The 21,454-nt window shown below is 53.1% G+C and overlaps 2 protein-coding genes across 6 annotated transcripts in view; one reads left to right on the top strand and one right to left on the bottom strand.

The window, feature by feature from the left end:
* The first annotated feature begins 799 nt into the window (after positions 1–799).
* MIEN1 (migration and invasion enhancer 1) lies at positions 800–8,258 on the top strand. 2 transcript variants are annotated; one of them, XR_006693228.3, is made up of 5 exons: positions 800–925; positions 1,039–1,136; positions 1,555–1,631; positions 2,475–2,607; positions 7,447–8,258. XR_006693228.3 is itself a non-coding variant. In XM_045375992.1 (4 exons), the coding sequence occupies exons 1-4, from the start codon at positions 837–839 to the stop codon at positions 1,799–1,801; spliced, it is 348 nt and encodes a 115-aa protein (XP_045231927.1). In that variant the 5' UTR covers positions 800–836; the 3' UTR covers positions 1,802–2,168. The 2 variants fall into 2 exon arrangements, 1 of the variants encoding a protein (XP_045231927.1); XM_045375992.1 differs by lacking the exons at positions 2,475–2,607; positions 7,447–8,258 and adding an exon at positions 1,718–2,168.
* Positions 2,743–21,454, bottom strand: part of ERBB2 (erb-b2 receptor tyrosine kinase 2) — a 29,718-nt gene continuing 11,006 nt past the window's right edge. For all 4 annotated transcript variants that reach the window (XM_015437900.4, XM_074019505.1, XM_005584034.4 and 1 more), the window contains 20 exons: positions 20,198–20,317; positions 19,793–19,919; positions 16,530–16,603; positions 16,353–16,443; positions 15,937–16,136; positions 15,443–15,575; positions 15,270–15,360; positions 14,388–14,548; positions 11,485–11,532; positions 7,917–8,055; positions 7,714–7,836; positions 7,361–7,459; positions 6,393–6,578; positions 6,091–6,246; positions 5,900–5,975; positions 5,477–5,623; positions 4,667–4,764; positions 4,303–4,491; positions 3,764–4,016; positions 2,743–3,622 (listed from right to left, as the gene is read on the bottom strand). In XM_015437900.4, coding sequence (XP_015293386.2) covers positions 3,267–3,622; positions 3,764–4,016; positions 4,303–4,491; positions 4,667–4,764; positions 5,477–5,623; positions 5,900–5,975; positions 6,091–6,246; positions 6,393–6,578; positions 7,361–7,459; positions 7,714–7,836; positions 7,917–8,055; positions 11,485–11,532; positions 14,388–14,548; positions 15,270–15,360; positions 15,443–15,575; positions 15,937–16,136; positions 16,353–16,443; positions 16,530–16,603; positions 19,793–19,919; positions 20,198–20,317 — 2,867 coding nt within the window. In that variant the 3' untranslated portion in view covers positions 2,743–3,266. The remainder of the gene's footprint in view (positions 3,623–3,763; positions 4,017–4,302; positions 4,492–4,666; positions 4,765–5,476; positions 5,624–5,899; positions 5,976–6,090; positions 6,247–6,392; positions 6,579–7,360; positions 7,460–7,713; positions 7,837–7,916; positions 8,056–11,484; positions 11,533–14,387; positions 14,549–15,269; positions 15,361–15,442; positions 15,576–15,936; positions 16,137–16,352; positions 16,444–16,529; positions 16,604–19,792; positions 19,920–20,197; positions 20,318–21,454) is intronic.

Here is a 21,454-nt window from a genome sequence, read left to right as displayed (position 1 = left end):
AGGCCAAGGCGGGCAGATCATTTGAGGTCAGGAGTTCGAGACCAGCCTGGCCAACATGGTGAAACCCTGTCTCTCCTAAAACAAACAAACGAACAAAAAACTGGGCCGGGCGCGGTGACTCATGTCTGTAATTCCAGCACTTTAAGCAGGCCGAGGAGGGTGGATCACCTGAGGTCAAGAGTTCGAGACCAGCCTGACTAACATGGTGAAACCCTGTCTCTACTAAGAACACAAAATTAGCCGGGTGCGGTGGCACGCGCCTGTAGTCCCAACTACTTGGGAGGCTGAGGCAGAAGAATCGTTTGAACTCCGGAGGCGGAGGTTGCAGTGAGCCGAGATCGCGCCATTGCACTCCAGCCTGGGCAACAAGAGTGAAAAAAAACAACAAATGCCATCAGCATGTGAGCGAGAAAATGTCAACTATTTCATACATCAGCCACACCCACTCCCATCTCCAGGATGGTTGCCCCACCGCTTTCTCTTTCTTTTGTAAACTGAAAAGCGCTCTGCAGTCTAAGATAGTCCATTAGAGTAAATGAAGCCGTGAAGTCCGGCGGACATCGGGAGTGGGGGAAGCCCGGCATTCCGGGAGACCGGGCCGGGGAAGGAGGGTCTGTACCGGTTCTCCCAGACTCTGCCCGGGGCGCGAGCTCCGGAGCTGCCGTACGAGGTCAAAACGTAGCAATGGCGGAGGCCTACAGGGGGCGCCCGGACGCCACGCTCGGCCCCGCCCCAACGCCACGCTCGGCCCCGCCACGCTCCAGAGGCCCCGCCCCGTCACGTGCCCGCTGAGCGCGTCACACCCGGAAGCAGGGGCCCGAGCGGAGCAGGCAGCTATGAGCGGGGAGCCGGGGCAGACGTCCGTAGCGTCCCCTCCCGAGGAGGTGGAGCCGGGGAGTGGGGTCCGCATCATGGTGGAGTACTGGTGAGCGGTCCCGGCTGGAGGACCCCTACCCTGGTCCCGTGGGCCGGACGGAGGTGGGTCCACGGGAGGCCCCACCCCCGAGTCCCCAGCCCAGCCCCATTTCTTCTCCCCAGTGAACCCTGCGGCTTCGAGGCGACCTACCTGGAGCTGGCCAGTGCTGTGAAGGAGCAGTATCCGGGCATCGAGATCGAGTCGCGCTTGGGGGGCACAGGTGAGGCTCATGGAACACCTGCTGAGTCAGTCTGTACTCTAAATCCCAGCTCTCCCGCTTTCTAGTTCTGACATTGGCTGCTTTATGTAAAGTGCCTGCAGTGCCTGGCACATGGTAAAATGTCCAGCCAACATGAGTTCCCTTCCATATGTCAGGGGGTTCACAGAGGCCTGCGGGGGAAAAAACCTATTAGACTGCAATCGTGTAGGGTTGGAGGGGAGGGAGTCTTTCATTGTTGCCAGGGGCACACAGGCGGGGCCTCCCTCAGGTTCCCTGGAGTTGACCCAGGGTTGGGGAATGGCTTAAGGAGCTACAAATGGGTCTCCAGTGGGAGTGGTGGGGGACCCCTTTGAAGGAACTCCTGATTTCTGCCTATGTTCTCAGTGTACCATTTATTTATCTGTTGATTTCTTACCAGGTGCCTTTGAGATAGAGATAAATGGACAGCTGGTGTTCTCCAAGCTGGAGAATGGGGGCTTTCCCTATGAGAAAGATGTGAGTATTTGCAGTGTTGGGAGGACCTCTGGGTCATCCTACCCCAACAGTGCATCATCCTGTCATTCCACATCTCTGTCCTCTAGCTCATTGAGGCCATCCGAAGAGCCAGTAAAGGAGAACCCCTAGAAAAGATCACCAACAGCCGTCCTCCCTGCGTCATCCTGTGACTGCACAGGATTCTGGGTTCCTGCTCTGTTCTGGGGTCCAAGCCTTGGTCTCCCTTTGGTCCTGCTGGGAGCTCCCCCTGCCTCTTTCCCTTACTTAGCTCCTTAGCAAAGAGACCCTGGCCTCCACTTTGCCCTTTTGGGTACGAGGAAGGAATAAGATTCCATGGCCTTGGGGGCAGGAGAGAGACACTCTCCACGGACACTTCCCCAGCCACCTTATACCCCCTTCCCAGGATAAGTGCCCACAAAAGCCTGGTCCACTCTTCACCTCGGTAATACCTGTCTGATGCCACAGTAGATTTTATTTATTTTCCCCAACCCAGGGCAATGTCAGCCATTGGCAGTAAAGTGGCACTACAAACACTAATGCTAACTAGTGTGTGTTTTTATATGTCCAATCTGGGAATGTGGGGGGCACAGAAGTCCGGCCGGCCCAGCCTTTGTACCGCCAGGGTGGCTGTGCTGGCTTGGGTGGGCTTTCTGGACAGCTACTCCTTAGGTCAGTGAGCTCCTCTGGCATAGCCAAGGCAAGGAAAATGAGTCCCACAGTAGACCCTGCCTCGTCTTTCGCCCACTCAACCGCCACTCTCCTGACTCACAAGGAGGAAATAACCCCATTCTGGTGAGTGGCCTTAGGAATTCGTTCTAAGAAAGAATGATCTGGTTGTTAAAGGGCTCTCGGATCCGAATCCAGCTTCCCGATCCCCCCCAACCCTGAAGCTAGAGAACTGGATGTCAGGCTCCTCATCCAAGCTTTCTGAAGATTCCTGGTCACTCCCTCCAGGAAAAGAGGAGTTGAGTGTAAGGTGAGCAGGAAGGGATGGTGCAGAGCTACCCCCAGACATAGGCCGGTGCCTAACTGTTCTCCAAAATATATTTGCAAATGGAGAAAGTGGGTGTGGAGAAGGACCCCCCAGATCTGCCTCCCCATACAACACCCATTCTCCCCCTGGGTCTTTATTTCATCTTTAAAAAACAAAACAAAGTAAAAACTAAACAGAAAAGCACTCTGTACAAGGCCTGGATACTGACACCATTGCTGCTCCTTCCTCATGGGGGGTAGTACTAGGTCTCAGGGACAATCTCTGAATGGGTCGCTCTTGTTCTTAGACACTCCCTTAGGGCCACTTCCCCTCTCAGGCCAGCTTCCCTAAGGCTTTCAGTATGCAGGATCTGGAAGGAAAGGGCCAGGCTGGGCTGTGGCATCCACTGGACCCTAGAGTCTCATTGGGCAGGGCCCCAGAATCCACCAAGACTCCCCAGTGCTGTTCCTCTTCCAACTAGGCTGGACCCCTTCCAGCCATCTGGGAACTCAAGCAGGAAGTTTCCTTAGGACAGGTTCTGGGCATGGCAGATTCCTCTGGAAGTGGTCGGAGGGCCCGCCCGCCTCTTGATGCCAGTGGAAGTCAGGCCTTCCCTGCTCCCTGAGGACACATCGGGGCTTCTGCGGACTTGGCCTTCTGGTTCACACTGGCACGTCCAGACCCAGGTACTCTGGGTTCTCTGCCGTAGGTGTCCCTTTGAAGGTGCTAGGTGGAGCCCCCCGCTCTGATGGGTCCTGGTCCCAGTAATAGAGGTTGTCGAAGGCTGGGCTGAAGGCAGGAGGAAGGTGGGGCTGAGGGGCAGCTCCTCCCCGGGGTGCCAAGTACTCGGGGTTCTCCACAGCACCCCCAAAGGCAAAAACGTCTTTGACAACCCCATTCTTCCCTGGGGAGAGAGTCTTGGGCCTTTCCAGAGTGGCACCAGTAGGTCGGGCAGGAGACAGAGGGCCCTCTTGGGGCAAAGGGGGCTGTGGCCGAACATCTGGCTGGTTCACATATTCTGAAAGGCCAAGAGAAGATGACCTATTAGGGGAAGGAACCCCGGTGTCGCTGCCACTCCCTCTGCCCCCACAGTGGACCCTGGGCTGAGGGTCCCCCCTACCCCGCCCATCAGTCTCTCCGCTTAGACTGGACTCCATACCGGGCTGGGGACTGCAGGTCAGGGGGGCAACGTAGCCGTCAGTCTCAGAGGGCAGGGGTACCGTGGGGTCCTCACTGTACCGCTGTAGAGGGCTGGGGTCATGTGCGGGGAGGCTTTGCAGCCCCTTGGCTGCCCCCATTCCTAGGTCACCATCAAATACATCAGAGCCAGTCCCTTCGGAGGGTGCCCGTGGAGACCTGGGGGCCTCCTCTTCAGAGGGCTCCAGCCCTAGCGTCAGGTCCCCACCGCCACTCTGGGGACAAGAAAGTAAGTCATGATGGGAGTCACTTAATGGATCTGGGATGGGGACTCCATGGGAGGTGACAGGGTCACAGGAGAAAAACAGGTCACCTTTGGGGTACGACACAATCACCGTGGAGAGAATGGGGTCACAGAGGTTGGAAGGCAGTAAGAATTTTTTGTAGGGATAATGGGGTCTCCTTGAGAGGTGACAGTTGAGGGAACATCAGAGAAAGGGACCCTAGTCCACCAGGGATGGAGGAGGTAAGCAGCCACACAGTGTGACCGAAGGCACTGACCCTGGTAGATGAGCTGCGGTGCCTGTGGTGGACCATGCCCCCAGTGCCCGGGGCAGGGTCTGGACAGAAGAAGCCCTGCTGGGGTACCAGATACTCCTCAGCATCCACCAGGTCCCCCATGTCATCGTCCTCCAGCAGTGAGCGGTAGAAGGTGCTGTCCAAGGGACTGGCTGGGCCCAAGTCCTCATTCTGCGGAGGAAGGAGAGGTGGGATGGTGGCCCCTCCCCAGCTCAGCATGCAGCCTTCCATGAAGAAGGCTCATAGCAGGTGAGGGGCCTGACACACCGGACTCATCTCTCCTTCCCACCCTCTGCAGGAGGGTGCTCTTAGCCACAGGCAGGGATGGGGCACAGAGGCCCAGTACCTGGATGACCACAAAGCGCTGGGGGTCCCTGGCCATGCGGGAGAATTCCGACACCAACTCCCGGAATCTCGGCCGACATTCAGAGTCAATCATCCAACCTGGGGCAGGAGGGAGGCCAGCATCTAGCCCCGGCCCTGTGTGCCTGCTGCCTCCCCTCCCACTCCCACTGCAGTCTGGTCTAGACAGTCCCAAGGGACAGCCCAAAGCCCTTGGTGGTAGAGAAGTAGTACCAGACTCTGGGGGCTTCAGCCAGAACCTTCGGGCATCTCTACTAGTTTCCCTTTTAATATTTTTTCTTTTTGTTTGCTTTTTTGTTTTTTTGAGATGAGGTTTCACTCTGTCGCCCAGGCTGGATTTCAGTGGCGCAATCATAGCTTACTGCCACCTTCAACTGGGCTCAAGTGATCTTCCTGCCTCAGCCTCTCCCGAGTAGCTGGGACTACAGGCACACACCACCACACCCAGCGAATTTTTTTATTTTTTGTAGAGATAGGGTCTCACTGTGTTGCCCAGTCTGGTCTTGAACTCCTGGCTTCAAGGGATCTTCCCACCTCAGCCTCCCAAAGTACTGGGATTACAGGCATGAGCCACTGTGCCCAGCTTAATATTGTACATAAGGTTCTCTAGTTGTTCCTCAAGAGTGGCTTTGGACTTTGACTGTAAAAGGGATATGAGAAGGTTTTGAGGCTCCTAATATACCAGGGTTCCTGGGTCTACATACATCCTGGTCCCCTTTCATGCCCTTTGTGGGCTTCTCGACCCAGGACCTCCCACCCTCCTCCAGGCAGCCCGCACAGCTCAGCCACGCACATTTGACCATGATCATGTAGACATCAATGGTGCAGATGGGGGGCTGGGGCAGCCGCTCCCCCTTTTCCAGCAGGTCAGGGATCTCCCGGGCTGGGATCCCATCGTAAGGTTTGGCCCCAAAAGTCATCAGCTCCCACACAGTCACACCTAAGGCAGAGACAGGGTCAGGAGTGGGAGGGCCAGAGGTTCTGCCCAGGAGTCTGGCATCATGGCAGCAGGGGGGAGATGTGATGCCAGGAGACAGAATCTACCCAGTCTTTCCCTAATCCTGGGAAGTGCACAGACCCTGCAAGGTGGGGCACAGGCAGCCCCTTCCCTCCCTCCACATGCTGAGGTGGCCCCATAATTCTCCCCATCCCAGCTCTCATCCTCCCTCCAGCCATGACTCCTCACCCACCCCTCCCAACACTCCCCACCACACACCATAACTCCACACATCACTCTGGTGGGTGAACCGCCGTCGGAGAATGGACTCCAGCGCCATCCACTTGATGGGCACCTGGGAGGGCAGAAGAGGAAGTCCTCCAACTGTGTGTGGTGGGGAGGTGGCCACTCAGAGTTCTCCCAGGGGCCAGACCCCACTCCACCCGACTTCCTCTGCTCCTTCACCTAACCTTGCCCCCATCTGCATGGTACTCTGTCTCGTCAATGTCCAGCAGCCGAGCCAGCCCAAAGTCTGTAATTTTGACATGGTTGGGACTCTTGACCAGCACGTTCCGAGCAGCCAAGTCCCTGTGTACGAGCCGCACATCCTCCAGGTAGCTCATCCCCTGGAATGGGAAGCACCCAGGTAGACCTTCTGGGAGGGCCTGGCCCTGGTCATATGCCCAGGAAGAGTCCCCATCCTAGCCCCTTGTGGACATAGGGGCTTGCTCCAAAGGGACCCGCAAAGAGCCCAGGTGCCCTAAGTGCATACCTTGGCAATCTGCATACACCAGTTCAGCAGGTCCTGGGAGCCCAGGCGTCCACGGTTTTCTCGGACATGGTCTAAGAGGCAGCCATAGGGCATAAGCTGTGTCACCAGCTGCACCGTGGATGTCAGGCAGATGCCCAGGAGGCGGGAGACATATGGGGAGCCCACACCAGCCATCACGTATGCTTCCTGGGGACAAGGGTACACTGAGAGGGTATGGGAGACCTCACACCCCCAAACACCACACAGTCTCCCAACCATCACACAGCCTCCCAACCACCACACACCCCCAAACACCACACAGCCTCGCAACCACCACACAGCCTCCCGACCATCACAAACCACAGCCGCGGCTCACGGCCTGTGAATGCCCAAAGTACCAGCCTGGCCAACATGGTGAAACCCCGTCTCTACTAAAAATACAAAAATTAGGCCGGGCACGGTGGCTCACGCCTGTAATCCCAGCACTTTGGGAGGCCGAGGCAGGCGGATCACGAGGTCAGGAGTTTGAGACCAGCTTGGCCAACATGGTGAAACCCCATCTCTACTAAAAATACAAAAATTAGCCGGGCGTGATGGCTCACACCTATAATCTCAGTTACTCAGGAGACTGAGGGAGGAGAATTGCTTTAACCTGGGAGGCCGAGCCAAGACCACGCCATTTCACTCCAGCCTGGGTGACAGAGCGAGACTCTGTCTCAAAAAAAAAAAAAAAACAGGCAGGTGCTTGTAATTCCAGCTACTCAGGAGCCTAAGGCATGAAAATCGCTTGAGCCCAGGAGGTGGAGGTTGCAGTGAGCTGAGATCACGCCACTGCACTCCAGCCTGGGTGACAGAGCAAGGCTCCGTCTCCAAAAAAATAGTCTAGGTTTGCGGGAGTCATATCTCCCCAAACCCCAATGAAGAGACCAGAGCCCAGACCTGCAGCCATGGGGTCCTTCCTGTCAGCAGAAGAGGGTAGAGGGGCTTACGTCTAAGATTTCTTTGTTGGCTTTGGGGGATGTGTTTTCCCTCAACACTTTGATGGCCACTGGAATTTTCACATTCTCCCCATCAGGGATCCAGATGCCCTGGGCAGAAAGAAGAGGATGTGAGTGAGAAGAGCGTGGGCTGGATCCTACCTGCCTTCCAGGAGATCATTACTTGTGCTCCAAACATCCTTCCCCACCCTGGGGCTTGCTCCCGTTCCCTTCTGCTCCGCTGTAACTGCCCTCCCCCAAATACTGCCTCCGGCTCTTGCCCCTCCCATCGGAACTGCCGACCACACCCCTCCAGGCACCGCCCCCACCTTCTGGGGCCGCCCACCCCAGGACCTGGCTCTGACCTTGTAGACTGTGCCAAAAGCTCCAGATCCAAGCACCTTCACCTTCCTCAGCTCCGTCTCTTTCAGGATCCGCATCTGCGCCTGGTTGGGCATCGCTCCACTCGGTGTCAGTGGCTCCACCAGCTGGGGTGAGGGGGTGGTGGGTCAGTGCCGGGAGCCAGTGGAGACCCCACGCGGGCTGGCAGGCCTTCACCCCGCCTTACCTCCGTTTCCTGCAGCAGCCTCCGCATCGTGTACTTCCGGATCTTCTGCTGCCGTCGCTTGATGAGGATTCCAAAGACCACCCCCAAGACCACGACCAGCAGAATGCCCACCACAGCAGAGATGATGGACGTCAGAGGGCTGGGGGCGGAGCCAGGGTCAGGGATTGAGGGCTAGTTTGGGGTAGGAGGGACAAAGGGGGCCCACGGGGGACATGAAGAAGGTGTTTGGCATTCAGAAAGGGAAGTCGGAAGGGTGACCCACAGGCTTGGACCCTCTCCTACTCTAAACCTGCCTTGGCTCCGCACTGCCTCCACAATAAAGTCCAAACTCCTTGTAGGCAATCAGAGCCCTCTCCATATCTCCAGATTCTCTATACTTGGTTCTCTAGCCTTGGCTCTGCCTTAGAGCTCCAACACTTTATGGTGTAAAAATCACTAAGGATGCTGGGCACAGTGGCTCACGCCTGGAATCCCAGCACTTTGGGAGGCTGAGGCGGGTGGATCACAAGGTCAGGAGTTCGAGACCGGCCTGGCCAACATAGTGAAATCCCGTCTCTACTAAAAATACACACAAAAAAATGAGCTGGGCATGGTGTGAGTGCCTGTAATCCCAGCTGCTTGGGAGACTGAGGCAGGAGAATCACTTGAACCCAGGAGACGGAGGTTGCAGTGAGCCGAGATTGCGCCACTGCACTACAGCCTGGGCAACAGTAAGAGACTCCATCTCAAAAAAAAAAAAAATCACTAAGGAGACTGTTAATACACATGTCCCTCAACACCATGGGGCCACATCCTGATAAACCAATTGTAAGTTGAAACTGAAAATGCATTTAAGACACCTAGCCTGGCCGGGTGCGGTGGCTCACGCCTGTAATCCCAGCTCTCAGGGAGGCAGAGGCGGGAGGATAACTTGAGCCCAGGAGTTTGAGACCTGCCTGGGTAATATAGCGAGACCCCGTTCTCCACAAAAAGGAAAAAAAAAAAAAAAAGACAAAAAAGACACCTAGCCTGGCTCACACGTGCTCAGAACATTTACACTGCCAGCAGCTTACAGTTGGGCAGAATCATCTGACACAAAGCCTATTTTATAATAAACTGTTAAATAGTTTGTGTTATTTATTTATTTAATTTTGAGACAGGGCCTTCCTGTGTTGCCCAGGCTGAGTGCAGTGGTGGGATCATGGCCCACTGCAGCCTTGACCTCCGGGCTCAAGCAATCCTTCCACCTCAGCTGCCCAAGTAGCTGGGACTACAGACACACAACACCACATTTGGCTAGTTTTTTTATTTTTTTGTAGAAATGGGGTCTCACTGTGTTGCCCAGGCCGGTCTCGAGCTTCTAACCTCAAAGGATCCTCCCACCTTGGCCTCCTAAAGTGCTGGGATTACAGGTGTGAGCTACTGTGCCTGGCTATGTAATTTATTGAATATTGAAAGTAGGGCTGGGCACAGTGGCTTGAGGTTGAGGTGGGCGGATCACCTGAGGTCGAGAGTTCGAGACCAGTCTGACTAACATGGAGAAACCCCATCTCCACTAAAAATACAAAATTAGCCAGGCATGGTGGTGCATGCCTGTAATCCCAGCTACTCTGGAGGCTGAGGAGGAGAATCACTTGAACCTGGGAGGTGGAGGTTGCGGTGAGCCAAGATTGTGCCATTGTATTCCAGCCTGGGCAACAACAGGGAAACGTCTCAAAAAAAAAAAAAAAAAAAAAAAAAAAAAAAGTGAAAAACAGAATGGCTGTATGGGTATTCAAGGTACAGTTCTTACTGAATGATTTTCCACACCTCCCGGTGTTTGCATAGGCTGTCCCTTCAGCCTGGACCACCATTTCTCCACAGGGTCATCTTTTAAGACTTGGCTTGGCCAGGTGTGGCTCATGCCTGTAATCCCAGCACTTTGGGAGGCCAAGGCAGGTGGATCACCTGAGGTCAGCAGTTCAAGACCAGCCTGGCCAACATGGCGAAACCCTGTCTCTACTAACAATACAAAAATTAGCCGGGCATGATGGCACATGCCTGTAATCCCAGCTACTACAGGGGCTTAGACAGGAGGATTGCTTGAACCTGGGAGGTAGAGGTTGCAGTGAGCCAAGATCGTACCATTGCACTCGGGCCTGGGCAACAGAGCAAGACTCCATCTAAAAAAAAAAAAAAAAAGAGACTTGGCTCATTGCCAGGAGTGGTGGCTCATGCCTGTAATCCCAACACTTTGGGAGGCCAAAACAGGAGGATCACTTAAGCCCACGAGTTTGAGACCAGCTTGGGCAACCCAGTGAGATCCTGTCTATACAAAAAAAATTTTTTAATTAGCCAGGTGTGGTGGCATGCTCCCATAGTCCCAGCTGCCGCAGCAGGGTCACTTGAGCCCAGGAGGCCAAGGCTGCAGTGCGCCTGTGATTGCACCACCACATTCAAGACTGGACAACAGAGCAAGACCCTGTCTCAATCACTCAATAAAAAGATAGCGTATCTGGCTGGGTACGGTGGCTAACATCTGTAATCCCAGCACTTTGGCAGGCCGAGGTGGGCGGATCTCAAGGTCAAGAGATGGAGACAATCCTGGCCAACAAGGTGAAACCCCGTCTCTACTAAAAATACAAAAATTAGCTGGGTGTGGTGGCGCATGCCTGTAATCCCAGCTACTCGGGAGCCTCAGGCCAGGAGGCAGAGGTTGCAGTGAAATGAGATGGCGCCACTGTACTCCAGCCTGCCGACAGAGTGAGACTCCATCTCAAAAAAAAAAAAAAAAGATAGTGCATCCTGGGATAGATGGAGCTCCTGGATGTTGATCCAATATTCTTGTCATCCTGTCCTCTCCGCACCCCCTTGCTTAGCACAGGGTCTGGCCCATACCAAGCCTGTAACACATACTTATTTCACGGACAGATGATTGCCTAAGACAAAGACTTCAGTCTGTTTTTCTACCCAAAGTCCTTCCCAAAGGTCCCCACTGCCCAGACAGTCAAGTCCCACCCTGTGGCTTGGGTTCAGGGCCTCTGGCCTCCAGGTCAGACCCCACCCTGACTCTAATGACCCCCTTACTCCTGTGCTTACTCAACAGCCCCCGACACCAGAACTTGGAAGACATCCTGGATTTCCTGATGCCTCCCCCTCCAGTGTCACCTTGCACCCCAGTGCTTTCTACCTAAATGCAAGTGCAATTCCTGCTCCTCTCTCAAAGCCTGGCTCAAATTCCACCTCCTCCTTGAAGCCTCCCACCATCCCCAGTTAAGAATTCATCGCTCCTTCAGCGGCTGCACTCTTCTCTGCCTCTCTTGACTTCCACGGAATTGCACTTTGCCCGTGTCCCTCACAGGACATCAAGTTACTCCAGGCTGGGGAGGGACTGGGTTTTCTAGCCATCGTTCCCTGCGGTCCCCTCCCCTCAGTTTCGGAGCAGGTCCTCTGTCACTTGTTGAAGTGGAAAATGACAGGAGGTTCCACAGTGGAAGAGTGAGTGGGAAGGGACATATGTCAGGGGGTCCCCTCCCTACAGCAGTGACCACCCAGCATCCAGTGGGGGAGTGAAGGGCAACGAGGGGTACATCCTGGGGTCCAAGCCAACCTGGCTCTCTGCTCGGCGGGGCAGCCCTTGTCATCCAGGTCCACACAGCTGCAGGAGAAAGAGTCTCATCAACAATTCTGGGAACCACCCTCTTGGGAACCACCGTTCCAGTCTCACAACAAACCTGGGAGGGGTGTGGCTGGGTCATTATCCCCATTTGACAAAGGTAGAAACTGGGCTCAAGGCCATCAGTGCTCCTTCTACCACCCCACAAGGAGACTCCTTCTCCAGCCAAGGAACCCGCATGCCCCTCTCCCCTGCAGCCCCTTGTGGTGGGTAGGAAGCAGGGAGGGCACCCAGAAAGGCAAGTAAGGGAGCTCAACTATTCCCTCCATAGAAGAATCTCAGGGTAAACTGATACGACTTCTCCAGAGAACGGTTTGGCAACACCTACGAAATATTATCTATGATGCAGCAAATTCTCCTCTGAATACAGACCGTACATATTGCTTGCAAATGCTTTTGTCACTTAACAGAATCTTGCAATGTTTTTCCATGTTCTAATACCGTGATCTGGATCTAGGATCCATATGGATCTGGACCCATATTCTCTTTTTTTTTTCTTTTCTTTTTTTTCTCGAGATGGAGTTTCGCTCTGTTGCCCAGGTTGGAGTGCACTGGTACAATCTCGGCTCACCGCAACCTCCGCCGCCCAGGTTCAAGCAATTCTCCTGTCTCAGCTTCTCAAATAGCTGGGATTACAGGTGCCCACCACCACGCCCGGCTAATTTTTGTATTTTTAGTAGAGACGGGGTTTTGCCATGTTGGCCAGGCTGGTCTTGAACTCCTGACCTCTGGTGATCTGCCTGCCTCGGCCTCCCAAAGTGCTGGGATTACAGGCGTGAGCCACTGCACCCAGCCCGGACCCATATTCTTTTAATTTTTCTCATTTAGTTGTCTTTAAATTGAAACGCATGAATACATCCTTGTGATAAACATTGCCAGCACTATATACCCTAAAAATGCCAATGTGTGGACACTAGGGGGCATACAGAAGAATGCTCACTTGTGTATGGAGCTCAATTGCAATAAACTGCGAAAACAGGGAAACAAGCTCAATATCCCTCAAAAACAAAGTGAAATTACATCCATGTTATAGGTTGAATAATTAAAAAGAATAAAGATGGTAGATCTGTCTGTACTCACAAGAAAGGATACCTCAAGTCGGAGGGAAAGTAAACTGCAGAATAGTATGAAGAGAATGATCCCATTTACATTACAAAATGTACACGCACACAAATCTGATGACAAGTGGAACTATATGAAATTGCTGTTTCTTGACCTTTTTTTTTTTTTTTTGAGACAAGAGTCTTGTTCTGTCATCCAGGCTGGAGTGCAGTGGCACAATCTAGGCTCATTGAAACCTCCGCCTCATGGGTTTTCTCCTACCTCAGCCTCCGGAGTAGCTGGGATTTCAGGTGTGCATCACCATACCCGGCTAATTTTTGTATTTTTAGTAGAGACAGGGTGTCGCTATGTTGGCCAGATTGATCTCGAACTCCTGATCTCAAGTGATCCGCCTGCCTCAGACTCCCAAAGTGCTGGAATTACAGGTGTGAGTCACCGCGTGCCCATTTTTGGTTTACACAAACAGCAATCTTATTTGACTCAACCTAATATAAATGTAGTGTGTCTATATAAGTGTGCAGAAAAGAGCCCAGAAGGATGAACACACAAGTCAATGCGGTGGTTCTCCCAGCCCACAGGAGAGACTGGGTGGACAGGGAGTTGAGTGGTTTTGTAACATTTATACTTTTATGTAACTGAAAATGTTTATCACAAGGATGTATTCATGTGTTTCATGTGTAAAGACAACTAAATAAGAAAAATTAAAAGAATAAGGTAGATCAGCATGTTAGAACATGGAAAAACATTTCAAGGTCCTGGAAAGTGAGAAAAAGCAATTTGCAAACAATATGTATGAACTATGATTCTATTTGGTAAAAAGAAATATATGACTAGGCATGGTGGCTCACCCCTGTAATCCCAACACTTTGGGAGGCCGAGGCTGGCAGATCACCTGAGGTCAGGGGTTCAAGACCAGCCTGGCCAACATGGTGAAACCCCATCTACTGAAAATACAAAAATTAACTAGGCAAGGTAGCATGTTCCTGTAATCCCAGCTACTCAGGAGGCCAAGGCAGGAGAATTGCTTGAACCCAGGAGGTAGAGGCTGCAGTGAGCCAAGATTGCACCACTGCACTCCAGCCTGGGTGACAGAGTGAGACTCCATCTAAATATATATATATATATGTGTGTGTGTGTGTGTGTGTGTTAGAACGTGCACAGATAAAAATAACTGGAGAATAATATTAATGTATGTTAACTTATATATACATATTAGAATGTGCACAGACAAAAATAACTAGAGGAAAAATATTTCAAATTATTAACAGTGGGGATAGAACTGCTAGGGCATTAATTTATATTTCATGTTTTAATTTTACCATTTTAACAATGTGTTATTTTTATTTTTATTTTTTTTGAGATGGAGTCTCGTTCTGTTGCCTAGGCTGGAGTGCAGTGGCGCAGTCTCAGCTCCCTACAAGCTCCGCTTCCTGAGTTCATGCCATTCTCCTGCCTCAGCCTGCCGAGTAGCTGGGATTACAGGCGCCCACCACCACACCCGGCTAATTTTTTATATTATTTAGTAGAGATGGGGTTTCACCGTGTTAGCCAGGCTGGTCTCAAACTCCTGACCTCAGGTCATCTGTCCGCCTCGGCCTCCCACAGTGCTGGGATTATGGGCGTGAGCCACCGTGCCCGGCCCCAACAATGTGTTATTTTTGCCATCAGAAATAAGATATGATAAAGGGAGAGTTGGTCCCCTTTTATAGTAAGAGCCCCAGAGAGACCCCTGAAAGGAAAGTCCTCCTTTCTGCAGAAAAGACCCTCGGACTCACGAGTGGGTGCAGTTGATGGGGCAAGACTGGCACGTGCCCTCCTCATCTGGAAACTTCCAGATGGGCATGTAGGAGAGGTCAGGTTTCACACCGCTGGGGCAGCGGGCCACGCAGAAGGGAGGGTCCTTATAGTGGGCACAGGCCACACACTGGTCAGCCTCCTGGGAGGGGCAGAAAAGGTTTGTAGGGGGCTGGCACTGACACCCCCAGGGCAGTAGGATCAGGCCCTTAGTTGGGTCCCCTTTGTGCTTCCCAAGGCCACCCAGCAGCAATTTTCACCATGCTCCTGGGACAAACACCTCTGCTCTTCACCCAATCTCTGTGGACCCTCCCTCGGGGCCCTCCTCCAAGCTTGATCCTGGGCGGGGACTTGAGCCAGAGAATGGGAGGCACCCAGAGAAGAAAACGCATTACCTAAGGTGTAACAGCGAGTAACAACAGTCACTGCTGCATAGAAAGCCTTTCCCGGGCTTCACTGTGCCAAGCCCTGTTTAATTTCATTCTCGCCACACCCCAGCAAGGTAGGTACTATTACAATACCCATTTTAGGAATAAAACACCAAGGTTGGAAGCAGGACCTGGGTCTGAATCCAGGTAGTCTGACACCTGAGCCCGCAGGGCTAACCACCCTAGCACAGCCACAGCCACAGCCACAGCCGCAAACGCAGACCTCCTTAGAACCTTTTCATAGTCTGAAGGGCCCCAGGGTCCCCCGGGCCCCCTTTCCTGCCACTCTGCTGCTGTTCGGGTCTGAGTGCTGAGCCCTCTCCAGGGATATTTTACCAGACGGCACACCCTGCCGCGTCTCGCCATCCTGCCAAGTCCCTGGCAATCCCCCTCGCTGCACCCCTCCACCCAGCTCTGAGCCCGCCAGCAGCTCACCGGTCCAAAACATGTCACTGAGCCATTCTGGGGCTGACACTCAGGGTGGCACGGCAAACAGTGTCTGGCATTCACATACTCCCTGGGGAGCCTGAGAGAAAGGACAGTGGTGAGCGGGTCTGAGAGGAGCCCCATGCACCCCTCCAGCCACCCCTCTCCTCTGCCCCTCATACCCCTGCAGTACTCGGCATTCCTCCACGCACTCCTGGCCCCGAAGGAACTGGCTGCAGTTGACACACTGGGTGGGCCCTGGACCCCAGCAGTGCCCTCGGGCGCACAGCTGGTGGCAGGCCAGGCCCTCGCCCACTGCAGTGAGGAGGAAGGGACCGCAGGGGACTTTTAGGGGAGGCCCCAGGTCCAAGTGAACCAGGGAACTGGCTGTGGGCATGGCTCTGGGCTGGAGGGGTGGGAACAGGTGGGGCCGATGTAGGGAGAGGAAGAGTTCTGAGATTTCAGAAACAGAGGGGGAGGGAAGGATGCCAAGGCAGGTGGGACCCAGCTAGAGAAGCCATGCCAAGAGGCCAAGCCAGCCAGAGCTGCACTGAGTCAAGAAGGGTGCACAGGGACAGGCAGTCTGCACAAGTCCAAGAACGCTGGTGCCAGGACCCCGTGGGCACTCTTGTGTGCTGGCAGATGGGGAGCACACACACTGGGCTCCCTGTCTTACCACACTCGTCCTCTGGCCGGTTGGCAGTGTGGAGCAGGGCTTGGTGCGGGTTCCGGAAGAGCTGGTCCCAGGGCACCGTGTGCACAAAGCAGAGGCGGGTGTTATGGTGGATGAGGGCCAGTCCACTGCCCAGTTCCCTCAGCGAGCGCAGCCCCAGCCAGCTGATGCCCAGCCCTTGCAGGGTCAGTGAGTAGGCGCCACTATGGGAGAAAGGAGGGCACCTTACCATGGTCCCCTTCCCGGACAGCAAAGGCTACTCTCATCTTCCTCCATCCCCAGCACACTCTGCAGACTTTCATGGAAAGGTTACTGCTATGTCCCAGGGGAACAGGAATACTCCCTCAGGCCCAAAGCTTCCCACAGGGACTCCTCCCTGGGACTCCTCTCCATCAGGCCCCTTCTTTCCCAGTACTCACTTGTGCAGAATTCGTCCCCGGATTACTTGCAGGTTCTGGAGGACGCTAAGGTCAGGCAGGCTGTCTGGCCATGCTGAGATGTATAGGTAACCTGCAGGCAGAGGGTGAGATTAGGGGAGTGGGGACAGGACACGGACTCCCAGCCCCGGCAGAGCAGGATGCAGAGACAGAGCCCACCTGTGATCTCTTCCAGAGTCTCAAACACTCGGAGCTGCTCCGGCTGAAGCGGGGCGGTGTTGGAGGCTGGGTCGCTGGAGGGATCAGGAGAGGAATCAGCAGGGCCAGGAACAGAGTGGACATCACTCCCAACACTGGCCGTGCCAGCCACTCCCCACCGTGAATGCCTTCACTCAAACCCTTTGCCCATCAAGCCCAGCTGTTCCCATCCTGGGCTTCAAAGCCCAGGCCTTAGTTTGGCAACATCTATCAAAACAGTATTTCTATCCTTTGATCTAGAAATCTTATTTCTGCCCGGGCACAGTGGCTCACACCTATAATCCCAGCACTTTGGGAGGCTGAGGCAGGCAGATCACAGGTCAAGAGATGGAGACTATCCTGGCCAACATGGTGAAACCCCATCTCTACTACAAATACAAAAATTAGCTGGGTGTGTTGCCGCTCGCCTATGGTCCCAGTTACTCGAGAGGCTGAGGCAGGAGAATCGCTTGAACCTGGGAGGCAGAGGTTGCAGTGAGCCGAGATCACACCACTGCACACCAGCCTGGAGATGGAGCAAGACTCCGTCTCAAAAAAATAAAATAAAAAAAGAAATCTTATTTCTAGGAATGTGGCCTAGGGAGACACTGGCCCAGAGCCACATATAAGGTGGAACTGTTTGTAAGAATGAAAATGGAACATGATCTAAATGTCTGTTAGTAAATAGGGGAGCTGTTAAATAAAACCCTGAGCCACCCAGCCACATAATAACAACCAACATTTAGGAGCACTTAGTATCTGCCAGGCACTGTTCTAAGAGCTTTACAAATACTAACTCATTCAAACTTTATAATCATCTGGCCAGGCGTGGTGGTATAACCACCTTACGAGGTTGGGACTGTTTTTGCCCCACTTTACAGATGAAGAAACTGAGGCACAGCACAAGAGTCACATGCCTAGTAAGTGGTAGAGCCGGGTTTCAAACCCAGGCAGTCTGGCTCCCAAGTCTGGGTTCTTAGCTGCCTCTCCTTGCTGCCGTCTGCTCTGCAGCTGTTGAAAGAACGAGGCGGTTCGGCAGGAACTGTCATGACCGGCTCTCAAAGCAAGGTTCAGACAGTGCTCCCCATATGCTCCCATTTACAGAAACAAACCTCCCCACCAAAACGATGAAAACCACACTTCACTGTGTGTGTGTCTACAGATGCATAAACAGTCTAGGTGAACACATGCACTGCTAACCATGGTCACCTCTGGAAAGGAGAGTGGAGGTAAAGGAAGTGTGAAAGATAATTTTTATTTTATTTTTTTGAGACAGGATCTTTCTGTCACCCAGGCTGGAGTATGGTGGCATGATCTCAACCCACTGCAGCCTCCACCTCCCAGGCTCAGGTGATTCTCCCACCTCAGTCTCCCTGGTAGCTGAGACTACAGGTGCATACCACCATGCCTGGCAAATTTTTTGTGTTTTCTGTAGAGATGGGATCTCACTATGTTGCCCATGCTGGTCTTGAACTCCTGGACTCAGGCAATCTTCCTGCTTCAACCTCCCAAAGTGCTGGGATTACAGGTGTGCACCACCACACCTGACCCCCTTTTTTTTTTTTTTTTTTTTGAGACAGGGTCTCACTCTGTCGCCCAGACTGGAGTGCAGTGGCAAAATTATCTCAGCTCACTGCAACCTCCACCTCCCGAGTTCATGCGATTCTTCTGCCTCAGCCTCCCAAGTAGCTGGGACTACAGGCGCATGCCACCAAGCCTGGCTAATTTTTTGTATTTTTAGTAGAGATGGGGTTTCACCATGTTGGCCAGGATGATCTTGAACTTCTGACCTCAAGTGATCTGCCTGCCTCAGCCTCCCAAAGTGCTGGGATTACAGGCGTGAGCCACCGTGCCTGGCCCCAATTCATTTTTTATCGAAGTATAACTTATATTTTTATTGAAGTATAACTTATACAATAAAATGCGCCGGGCATGGTGGCTTACGCCTGTAATCCCAGCAGTTTGGGAGTCTGAGGCGGGCAGATCATGAGGTCAAGAGATTGAAACCATCCTGACCAACATGGTGAAACCCCATCTCTACTAAAAATACAAAAATTATCTGGGCGTGGTGGCACACACCAGTAGCACCAGCTACTCGGGAGGCTGAGGCAGGAGAATCGCTTGAACCCAGGAGACGGAGGTTGCAGTGAGTCGAGATTGCACGACTGCACTCCAGCCTGCCGACAGAGCGAGACTCCATCTCAAAAAATTAAATTAAATTAAATTAAAATTAAAATAAATAAAATGTAGACTCTTAGCATACAGTTTGATGAGTTTTGACAAATGGATTCACTCATGTATCCAATACCCCAATCAATATACAGAACATTTCTATTACCCCAGAAATGTCCTCATGTCCCTCCCGTTTGAGGCCCCCCACCCTAGGGCAACCACCATTCTGATCTCTCCCACCAGAGTGGTCTTGTCTGTTCAGAGCCTCACATAAAGGGGATCAGACAGTATGGAATCTTGTCTCTGGCTTCCTTTGCTCAATGTAATGTTTCTGAGATTCATTCATGTTGTATCAGTAGTTCGTTTCCTTTAGTTGCTAAGTAGAACTTCACCAAATGGACATACTGCTTTTCCTTCATACTTGTTTATTCCTTCACCGAGTGATGCACATTTGAGTTATTTCCAATTTGGGGATATTTTGAATAAAGGTGCTATGAACTCAAAGGGAATTTTTTTTTTTTTTTTTTTTTAGACGGAGTCTTGCTCTGTCACCCAGGCTGGAGTGCAGTGGCCGGATCTCAGCTCACTGCAGGCTCCACCTCCCGGGTTTACGCCATTCTCCTGCCTCAGCCTCCCGAGTAGCTGGGACTACAGGCGCCCGCCACCTCGCCCGGCTAGTTTTTTTGTATTTTTTAGTAGAGACGGGGTTTCACCGTGTTAGCCGGGATCGTCTCTCGATCTCCTGGCCTCGTGATCCGCCCGTCTCGGCCTCCCAAAGTGCTGGGATTACAGGCTTGAGCCACCGCGCCCGGCCTCAAAGGGAATTTTACTTTATCTAGGTGGTCTGACCTCCATACAAGTCCTTGTTCACGGATAGCATGTCATTTACAAAAATAACCCCTCCCACCCCAAAGACCGTGCTCCCTCTGGTCTCCCATCTGCTTTCTTTGCATTCTTGCCCTCCCCCCCCATCAACTTCTGTCTCCTGCCATCCCCGAGAGATGCTGCCACATCTGGATCCTCAGGACTCTGTCTGCCCTGACACTGTCTCAGGCCATTGTGCCCACTCTTACCCATCAAAGCTCTCTGGCAGAAATGCCAAACTCCCAAAGATCTTCTTGCAGCCAGCAAACTCCTGGATATTGGCACTGGTGACCGCCCTCACCTCTCGCAAGTGCTCCATGCCCAGACCATAGCACACTGAGGGGGTGGAGGTGGGTGGGTGGGGAAGGGGCTGTCTCAGCCTTCACACCGGGACAGGTTAACAGCTACACGGGCATCAGGGTCCAGGCCCCTCCCCACACTGACAGAGGACATAGGGACGCTTGTAGGGCTGAGGAGGGCCAGGGGTAGACAGTAGAAGGCAAGGACTGGGTCCCAAGAGGGTCTGAGGAAGGATAGGACAGGGAGGGCTGGGCCAGGGTTCATGCACAGAGGGACAGGAACTGCAGCTGGCCTTGGGGGCAGTGAGTGGGTACCTCGGGCACAGGGCTTGCTGCACTTCTCACATCGCTGTGTTCCGTCCTCCGCTGTCACCTCTTGGTTGTGCAGGGGGCAGACGAGGGTGCAGGATCCCACGTCCGTAGAAAGGTAGTTGTCTAAGGAGAGCAGGAACATGTTGCCACATTCCCTGGCCCTTCGTGCACCACCATGAACAGTGTCACCGTGCCCAGGCACAAGAAGAACAGTATCAACCAATACTTAAATGCCCTACCATGTGTCAGCACCTGACATCCATTTACTCCTCACAAGAACTGGATGGGATCAGCACTGTGAGATTCCCATTTTGCAAAAAGGGAGACCAAAGCAGAGAGTTCTGTAAATTATTCAAGGTCATTGTGCTACTGAGTGGAGGAGCGAGGATTTGAACCCAAATGGTCTGGCTCTACATTTTGTCCTCTCCCTAACACAGTCAGCCAGGATCTGAAGGTCCACTCCTGTTCCTGTGAAAAGAGGAGAGAGGTTCCCCAGGTCTGAGCCCAGTCCATAAATGCCCATCAGTAAATAGGTGATCTGTTAAATAAAACTGATCTAGGCCAGGCACGATGGCTCACGCCTGTAATCCCAGCACTCTGGGAGACCAAGGTGGGCGGATCACTTGAGGTCAGGAGTTTGAGACCAACTTGGCCAACATGGTGAAACTCCGTTTCTACTAAAAATACAAAAAGTACCCAGCCATGGGCCGGGCGCGGTGGCTCAAGCCTGTAATCCCAGCACTTTGGGAGGCCGAGACGGGCAGATCACAAGGTCAGGAGATCGAGACCATCCTGGCTAACACGGCGAAACCCCGTCTCTACTAAAAACACAAAAAATTAGCCGGGCGAGGTGGCGGCGCCTGTGGTCCCAGCTACTCGGGAGGCTGAGGCAGGAGAATGGCGGGAACCCGGGAGGCGGAGCTTGCAGTGAGCTGAGATCTGGCCACTGCACTCCAGTCTGGGCGACAGAGCGAGACTCCGTCTCAAAAAAAAAAAAAAAAAAAAAAAAAAAAAGTACCCAGCCATGGTCGTGCATGCCTGTAGTCCCAGCTACTCAAGAGTCTGAGGCACAAGAATCGTTTGAATGCGGGAGGCAGAGGTTGCAGTGAGCCGAGATTGCACCACTGCACTCCAGCCTGGGCAACAGAGTGAGATTCTGCCAAAAAAAAAAAAAAAAAAACAAAGTCCGGGGGCGGTGGCTCATGCCTGTAATCCCAGCATTTCCGGAGGCCGAGGCAGGTGGATCGCCTGAAGTCAGGA

This window comes from Macaca fascicularis, chromosome 16 (assembly GCF_037993035.2).
Source record: "Macaca fascicularis isolate 582-1 chromosome 16, T2T-MFA8v1.1".
Taxonomy (NCBI): Eukaryota; Metazoa; Chordata; class Mammalia; order Primates; family Cercopithecidae; genus Macaca; species Macaca fascicularis.
This window is presented reverse-complemented; position numbering and strand designations above follow the sequence as displayed.

Bases quoted from the DNA above. Each gene is read 5' to 3' on its own strand.
- MIEN1 (XM_045375992.1), top strand. From the start codon at position 837: ATGAGCGGGGAGCCGGGGCAGACGTCCGTAGCGTCCCCTCCCGAGGAG. The intron at 926-1,038 runs GTGAGCGGTCCC...TCTTCTCCCCAG, and splicing joins CGCATCATGGTGGAGTACTG to TGAACCCTGCGGCTTCGAGG. The intron at 1,632-1,717 runs GTGAGTATTTGC...TCTGTCCTCTAG, and splicing joins GCTTTCCCTATGAGAAAGAT to CTCATTGAGGCCATCCGAAG.